The 8,542-nt window shown below is 41.5% G+C and overlaps 1 protein-coding gene across 2 annotated transcripts in view; it reads left to right on the top strand.

Moving 5' to 3' along the window:
* Positions 1-7,840: 7,840 nt before the first annotated feature.
* Positions 7,841-8,542, top strand: part of ZC3H3 (zinc finger CCCH-type containing 3) — a 488,431-nt gene continuing 487,729 nt past the window's right edge. For both annotated transcript variants that reach the window (XM_031947316.1, XM_031947318.1), the window contains exon 1: positions 7,841-8,161. In XM_031947316.1, coding sequence (XP_031803176.1) covers positions 8,116-8,161 — 46 coding nt within the window. In that variant the 5' untranslated portion in view covers positions 7,841-8,115. The remainder of the gene's footprint in view (positions 8,162-8,542) is intronic.

The raw sequence follows: 8,542 nt of genomic DNA, 5'->3' as shown, positions 1-8,542 counted from the left end.
TTCTTTTATATTGGCTCAATTGCTTATAGGCTGTGCTCTCCTGTAACCTCCCACCCAGAGGTTACTGATTGCCAGTCTTATCCAATCTCAGGCCTTCAGAGATTTCTGGCCCCTCCCTCTATGCGCAGTGGTTCTCATATCTAACAGAGCACCCAGACACAGCAGCTTGCAAGAATAAGACTATTCCATGTGTTCACATCCTACAATCCTCTTGCACACTTACTGGCCTCCCCTGACTCCTGTTGAACTCTACCTACTTCCTGGTCCCCATTGCTTATATGGAATCTATGAGGTCACACGCACAGCCAATAAGGGAAGGAGACGTCTCCCGTTGATGATGGATCCTCAATGTGACCAGAGCTTTGGCTCACTGGGCGGTCCATGCTGGCTGCAGCAATCACATTGGGGTGCTTCAAACATCAAAGCCTCTTTCCTTCCTCCTAATACTATGCGAGGTTCCTCTTGGACCCTTACACTCTCCCTACTTTGCAAAACCAATTTTATTATTTAATATCAACTGGTTTTTATACAGGGATATTTATTTCAAGGAAATAACAAGAACAAACGTTTTCCCCTAAACCTTCATTGTATGATACATTTTATACCACCTTGGTCTTTGGTGAGCCTCTCATCTTTGCTCAGTTCCTACATACTGCTGCTTCCACCAAGTTCATGTCCAAAGGAAACCTTCCACTGGGCTGGAGTGGCAAGGAGGCAGGCCCTTGTTCCTCGCTCTTTGGAACACATTGTCACATCTAGACAATGTAATCTAGATTCCAACTCTTGGTTTGCTGTAATTTGCATTTCTGATTTAAGATCGAAGACTTCACTTTCTCTACTTAAAATATACAAGGAGGAATGAAAAGGCTGAGGAGGCCCTTTATTGTGTGGATGGGGGTGATGTGGACTCAGTGGGGAGAAACGAGAAGGAGCTGAGGTCTCTCATTAGACAGTGTGAGTGAAGTCACTTTACTTCCCAAGACTGCTGTTAAAGCTGACTCAGGCCTTTAAGACAATAATTCTGACCACACAGCCAATTGAAAAAGTCTCCTACCAACGACTTGAATTGGCAACTGGAATCAGCACAGAAACTTAATGCATGCTGCGTTCTCTCCATGATTCTTCTAGATGAAGTCCTTAGCATCCTTCATTTTGGGGACACTATCTCTGGAAATTCAAGAATGTGTAAGGAATTCTCTTCCTTGATCTGCTCACCTAACACAAGTCTTTACGGGTTTCTCAGAAAGCAGTCTATTTCTTTTGTATTTTTTGCAACCTATTATTTCTTATAGTTTAATAATATTCCAATACATGTGTAGACCATAATTTGTTCAGGCCATCCCCCACTTGATAGGTACCCTATTAATGTCCAGTTCTTTGCTATAACAAAAAGAAAAGCTATGAATATTTTTGTACATATTGGTACTTTGTCTTTTTGATTACATTGAGATATAGACTTAAAAGGTAAGTGTTAATGACTTTGGGACCTTCTTCCAAATTGGGTTCCAAAATGCTTAGACTAGTTCACAATACCATTAATATACACCAGCGTATTAGTGTGCCTGTTTTGCAGCATTGTTCCTCTTAGTATTTTTGTTGATATAATATTAGAATTTGACTATAGCATTTCTGGAGTTGTTGAATCTTAGGTTTTTCCTTGTAGCCATTTTGCAGATTATTTCTACTGTTATTTTTTTGGTCATGTCTTAAAATTTTTCTTCTCTAAGTGTTTTCTGATTTCTGTTTTTTGATCTATTTTCTAGGTCTATCACTTTGGCTTGTATCCTTTGCAATTGTTCAGATAATTTAATGATCTTTGATCCTGTATTTCCATCTTCTATGCATTGTGTGTAGTTATGTTTCCTTGGCAATAAGTTTAATGCTTATTACATCTATGGGCTTTTTCAGGTTTTTTTAAATCATAGATTTTGAATTGGTCATTTCTTTCGTTATTTTCGTGTTCATTTTCTACATATCTTAATTTTTGTTAAATTTTATTATCTAACTTTCTAGTTTCTTCAGGATCTTTTAAAACTTAACCTTGTGCTTACCTTAGCATTGCCAATCTGGATTAACTTCTTTACCCCCCTTTGAACATTTTTCTCAAGATATTTTATGTAGTATCTCTTTTTTTTTTTTTTTATCACCACTGCTTCTAACATCTTCAAGTTGATTGCCTGATGGTCTTCTTGCTTGGCCTCTTTCTACTTGTAGGAAAAGAAAGAAATGCCATTCAATCAGTTACCCATCTTAAGTCTCTTTGCTTGAACTAAAATCCCAGGAAGACTCCACCCTTTGACCAAACTTCTAGGAATGTTGATGAGCAATCTGAACTCATTCCCAGTGATAAAATTTTCACATATCCTCCCAATCCCTGAGCTCTCAAATTGTCATTTTCAAATCCTCTTCTCTGTCCTCTACTCCTAGTTCCCTTATTGTCTTTTCTCTTAAATCCCTCATCTTCCAACCTTCCATTTAATGTTACCCAATCATTTCACTTTTTGGAATGCTCTGTACTAATAAAACATGTTTTTTTCTTAAATTCCTACATCTTCTATTATTTGGTTCTCATTGAAACATGGCTATCTGCCGTTCTTTCCAGGATGGTTTGGTACTTTCCTTCATTTGCTCTGATATACTAATCAAGGTGGGAGAGTTGGGATACTTTCTTTTCCCACTGCCACTTCCAAGCTCTCCCTCTACTACCATCACTCATGAACCTCTTCTCCCAAGAAATTCACTCAGTATTTACCATCCAATCAAAAATTCTGACAGCTTTTAGTTAATGACTTCCAGGATACTCTTCTCCTTCACTGCTTACATAGTCTTTTTCTTCTCCCCAATTTCTGACCCAAACAGGAGATTCCAAAAGTCTTAGTGTAGTTTGAAATTTTAATAGCTTCAAAATATATGTCCCATATATATCTTTTTTTTTTCTTTTTGTGAGATGATAAGGATTAAGTGACTTGCTTAAGGTCATACAACTATTAAGTTTCGAGTGTCTGAGGCTGGATTTGAATTCAGGTTCTCCTCACTCCAGGGCCAGTGCTCTTATCACCTATCTGCACCTGTAAAGGGCTGAAACTCTTGAGTTCATGCACTGAGGTATGGACAACCAAGCACTTAAGGCTAATTACTTACTGGACAATACTCTATTAGCATATGCTTGGAAAATGGCCCCACTATTCTGTGCCAGCTCGATCTGTTGATATAGACAGAGAACTGTAAGTGAGATTAGAGGATGGAGTAAGAGAAGCGAGAGTTACTTTTTGGCTGTGGAGAGAAAAAGAAGGTGTAGAGATTCCATTCCCCTGACTGCTAGCCCAAAAGACCAAGAATAAAGATCAAGGGCTTTTGCTTATCCCAACTCTGGCTAATTCTAAGGTATCCAGGGTGCTAACTTGGTCTTCACATGCACCTCCCTCCCAATATCTTTAATAGTATCTTGGAAGCTTTAATAACTTCAAATTGCATTAAAACTTTTGGAATATCCTGTATTTAAGGGACTAAGATACAGAAATATTTCCTCAAATATCCTAATCTCATAGTTCATTAACTCATTCTCCATGACACACAGAGATGGTCATACCTTTGATCTTATTATGTTCCACTGATGCATCATTTCCATGTACATGAAACTGAAAATTCCTTATCTGAGCGCAATCTGTTATTTCAATTCTACCTCTTCCTTGTGACTCCAAATTGTGTACTTCATCCTCTGACCTAAAATCCCTCTACCCTTCACTCATTAATTGACTATATTTTCTATTATTGAGCTTCCTGAAGGGTAAGACAGATCTCTATACCAAGCTGAATGTTCATGTTACTCCCTCCCCAAGCCATTTCTCAGGACAGCAAGGCTCATTCATATCCCTTTATCAATTCCCCCTTTTCCTCCATTGTAAAATATCCTTTAGGTCTCTTCCATGTGAATCCAATCAACTCTACCTCTCCTTTTCCCCCACTTCCTGTACATTCTTTTCTCACCCCCAATTTTAATTTTCTAGATATCTTCACATTTAACTCAGATTTGTACCCTCTGCCCACATGCATATCCTCCAACCATTCCAATAATGATAAAGTTCTTTTAAGTTACAAGTATCATACATTTGTCCATGTAGGAATTAGTTTAATTTTATTAAGTCCCTTATGATTTCTCCCTTTCCTGTTTACCTTTTTATGCTTTTCTCAAGTCTTGTATTTGAAGGTCAAATTTTCTATTCAACTCTTTTCATTATAAATACTTTTTAGGCATTCAATATTCTATTTCACTGAATGTCCATTTCTTCTGAAGGATTGTATTTGATTTTTCTGGGTAGATAATTCTTGGTTGTAATCCTAGTTCCTTTGCTCTCTAGAATGTCGTATTCTATGACTTCTGATGCTTTAATGTAGAAGCTGCTAAATCTTGTGTTATCCTGACTGTGGCTCCCTGATACTGGAATTGTTTCTAGATGCTTGAAATATTATCTCCTTTGGGAGCTCTGGAATTTGGTTATAATATTCCTGAAAATTTTCATTTTGAGATCTCTTTCAGGAGTTGAATGGTAGATTCTTTCAATTTATATTTTACCCTCTGGTTCTAGAATATCAGGACAGTTTTCCTTGATAATTTCTTGAATTATATTTAGCTTCTTTTTTAAAATCTTGGTTTTGAGATAGTCCAATATCTAAATTATCTCTCCTGGATCAATTCTCCAGATGAATTGTTTTTTCACTAGATATTTCACATGGTCTTCTTTCTCCCCTCCCCCATTTTGGTTTTCTTTGTTTTCTTAATTTCTCATTAGCTTTCATTTGCTGAATTCTAATTTTTATAGAATTATTTTTTCAGTCAGATTCAGTCAGCCTCCTTTTACATTTAACCAATCCTACTTTTTGATGAGATTTTCCCCCCTTTTGGTGAATTTTGAGCCTCTTTCCCTTTGGCTTCTTCCCTTCACTGGCTTTTTGTACTTCTTTTACCATTTAGCCTGGTCTAGTTTTTAAGGTTTTATTTTCTTTTCTTTTAGGCTATTTTCAGTTTGCTCAATAGCTTTTTAAAAAATTGTTTTTATTTCTGGTTATACACATATATTAACTTTGTAAAATACACATTTCTTTATGAATCATGTTAGGAAAGAAAAATCAGAACAAAAGGGAAAAACCATGAGAGGGGGAAAAAAAAACAGAAAAAAGAAGTGAACATAGTATGTGTTGATTTATATTCAATCTCCATAGTTCTTTTTGGGATGCAGATGACATTTTCTATCCAAAGTTTATTGTGAGTCCCTAGGATCACTGAAACAATGAGGAGAACCAAGTCTTTCATAGTTGATTATTACACAATCTTGCTGTATCTATGTACAATGTATTCCTAATTCTACTTGCTTTGTTCAGCAAAATATTTTCAGACCTTTTTAAAATCAGTTCACTCATCATTTTTTGTAGAACAATAATATTCTATTACCTCCATATAACACAACTTATTTAGCCATTCCCCAATTGATGGGCATCTATTCATTTTTCAATTCTTTGTTAACAGAAAAAAAGCTGCTACATTTTTGTACATGTGTTCTTTGCCCTTCTTTATGATATCACATTGAATGGCCTTTTCTCAGTCCCTCTTCTTGACCTCTCGGCTGCTCACTTTCTTCTCCTGGAAGCTCTCTTAAGAGTTCTGGAACCCTACTCTCTCCTAGTTTTCCTCCTATCTTTCTGACAACCCCTCAATCTCTTTTGCTGGATCTTTATCTAGGTCATGCTCCCTAAAGGAGAGAAACTCCAGGGATCTGTCCTAGGCCCTCTTCTTGCTTATCTCTATACTATTTCACATGTTGATCGCATCAGCTCCCATAGATTAAGTTATAATCTCTATATTGATAATTCTTAGACCTGTTTATCATCCCTAACTTCTTTCCCAACTTTTGCATTTGCATCTCTAATTCCCTCCTAGACATTGCAAACTAGATATCCCATACATATCTTAAATTTTTTTACCCCCTGAGGCAATTGAGGTTAAATGACTTGCCCAGGATCACACAGCTAGGAAATGTTAAATGTTTGAGACTATATTTGAACCCATGTCCTCCTGACTTCGGGGCTGGTGCTCTTATCTACCCACCACCTAGCTGCCCCCACATCTTAAATTCAATGTTGAACTGAACCCATTACTATTGCAGGGGACCCGTGAGCATAGAGGAGATCAAAAAGGCCTCACAAGAGATATTGCTTGAATTGAATTTTGAAGAAGACTAAGATTACAAAAAATAGAGGTAAGGAGGGAGTACATCCCAGGAAAAGGAATTAAAAAGGCCAGTGGGAGATATTATATTATGTGTAGGGCTCAAAAAGTAGACAATTTTGCTTGGAATAGAACATATGGTAGGGAAAAATGAGTCAGAAAAAGTACATTGGTGCTAGATTAGGAAAAGCATTAAATGCTAGAGTGTGTATTTGATCCTTGAGACACTGGGGAGCTAGTGGAGTAAGGAGAGGAGTGATATCTCGAAATCTGTGTTTCAGGAATATCATTGTGGCAGGTGTGTGGAATATAGATTGGAGAAGGGTAGACACTCAAGGAGACAAATCGGGAGGTGACTGCAATGGTTTAATACCGGATTATTTTTTTCTTTTTAGATTGATGATATGGCATAGTTATTATGACATTGAACTTGGGAGTTAGGAAGACTTGGATGTGAATTCTGCTTCAGAGACAAAAAGGGTATATGGCCCTAGACAAGTCATATCAACTCTCTTAAGTTTTTAGTTTCTTTAACTGCAAAGTGGATCTAACAATAGCACCTATTTCATTCTTATTGAAGATCTCCAGTATGGTCCAAAGCCTCCTTACAGAAAATTTATAGAAGGTTGTGGACAAGAGTTGTACAGAACGGGCAGATTTGGATGGGTTGTAAGCTCTGTCTCTGCATTGTTGTTCATTTCTTTCAGCCACACCTTGACTCTCTAATCCCTCTCAGGTTGTTCTTGGCAGAGATCCTGGAATCGTTTTGCCATTTCCTCCTCCAGCTCATTTTACAGATAAGGAAACTGAGGCAAACAGGACTAAGCGACTTGCCAAGGGTCCCATAGCTAGGATGCGTCTGAGGTCCAACTATGTCTTGCTGGTCTAAGCTGGCGGCTGTCCATTTTGCCACTGAAGGCCCACACATTTCTGGATGTCTCAGAGAGTGACTTTTCTTTCTCCTTTACTTCTCAGACCCAATAGGTTATCGGTCCTTTGAATTCCAGCTTGGAAACGCATCCTGCATCTGTCTGTTCTTTGCCAGCATTCCGTCGGAAGGTAGTAATAACTAATAGTTTTTTCCTGTTTCTGTTCCCCGCTCTGTAAAATCCTTTGTCATATTGCCAAATTCATCTTTCTTTGGTTGCCACTCAGTGGCTCTACGTTCTAGATGCGGGGCTGCCCCTCCACGCACGTCACGTGACGTCAAAGCGGGAACAAACTTAGGTGCAGAAGAGGAAATGGAAGCCCCGAGAAGCCTAGACTGAGGTCACACCGTCCGGGAGGAGCTTGGGGGGTCCGGCGCTCGGTTAGTCCGCCCGGACCGGGGTTCTTTCCCCTACGCGGGGACGCGCCAATCTTGGCCTCGAGGGGGCGCCCACCCCTTTCACGTCTCGAGCGGGCGAGCAAGATTCTGGACCCGCCAGGCGTAGCGAGGCCGGCGGTTCTCCAGTCTCACGGTCCCGGGTTCCCATGGCAACACGCCCCAGGCTGGACTAACCGTTGGAGAGCATCCCCTCTCCCGGCAACCAAAGGCCCGATTCCCCTACTGTGCGCCTGCGCAAACTCCCTGAGCTCTCTTCTGGATGAGCTGCGCTCAGTACCTGTTGCCAAGGCGACCGAGCACCACCTTCGGCCAACGCCCCTCCCCGACCGCGCAACGTCCTCTCTTCGGCTTCTTTCTCTCGTCCCTCCCCACTTCGCCCCGCCCACTCCCAGTCTCTTCCTCCTACTTCCATCTAGGGCTCCGATTGGATAGCTCGCGCCGGACGGGAAACGGTCGCGGGGCGATGACGTAGCGGGGGCTGGGCCCTGGACCGGCGCCTTCGCCGCTGCCCCTGCTACTTCTGCTGCTGCCGCCGCCCCCACCGCCGCCGCCGCGACCGCGGGAGATGGAGGAGAAGGAGCAGCTGCGGCGGCAGATTCGCCTCTTGCAGGGTAACCTATGGCCACCCGGGCGGGGTCTCTGCCTCCCTTTTTTTATCCCGACTCCCCCTCCTTCCCGGGGGCCCTGTCCCCATCACCTCCTCAAAGCCCACTCCTGCCGCCCTTGCCCGTCCCCATTTTGTGGGGAGGGAGCAGCTTCCGCGGGGTGCGGGGCGGGCTTGCCTTCCCAGGGGTCTCCACTCCTACCCACGCACGCCACACAGACAGACCCACCTTCACTGTTGCCTGGTAACGGGGTGGGGGGGGCGCGGAGAGAGGCCTCCCTTTCTGGTTTCTGTTGGTCTGGCATTGTAGAAGGGGGTCCCAAGCGCACAGACACACGCACAGAGACGCACAAGCGCGCCCGGGCACCCGTGCTTAACCCCCTTGGCT

This window comes from Sarcophilus harrisii, chromosome 1 (assembly GCF_902635505.1).
Source record: "Sarcophilus harrisii chromosome 1, mSarHar1.11, whole genome shotgun sequence".
NCBI lineage: Eukaryota > Metazoa > Chordata > Mammalia > Dasyuromorphia > Dasyuridae > Sarcophilus > Sarcophilus harrisii.
The sequence above is the reverse complement of the archived record's forward strand: the minus strand, read 5'-3'. Positions and strand labels throughout refer to the sequence as shown.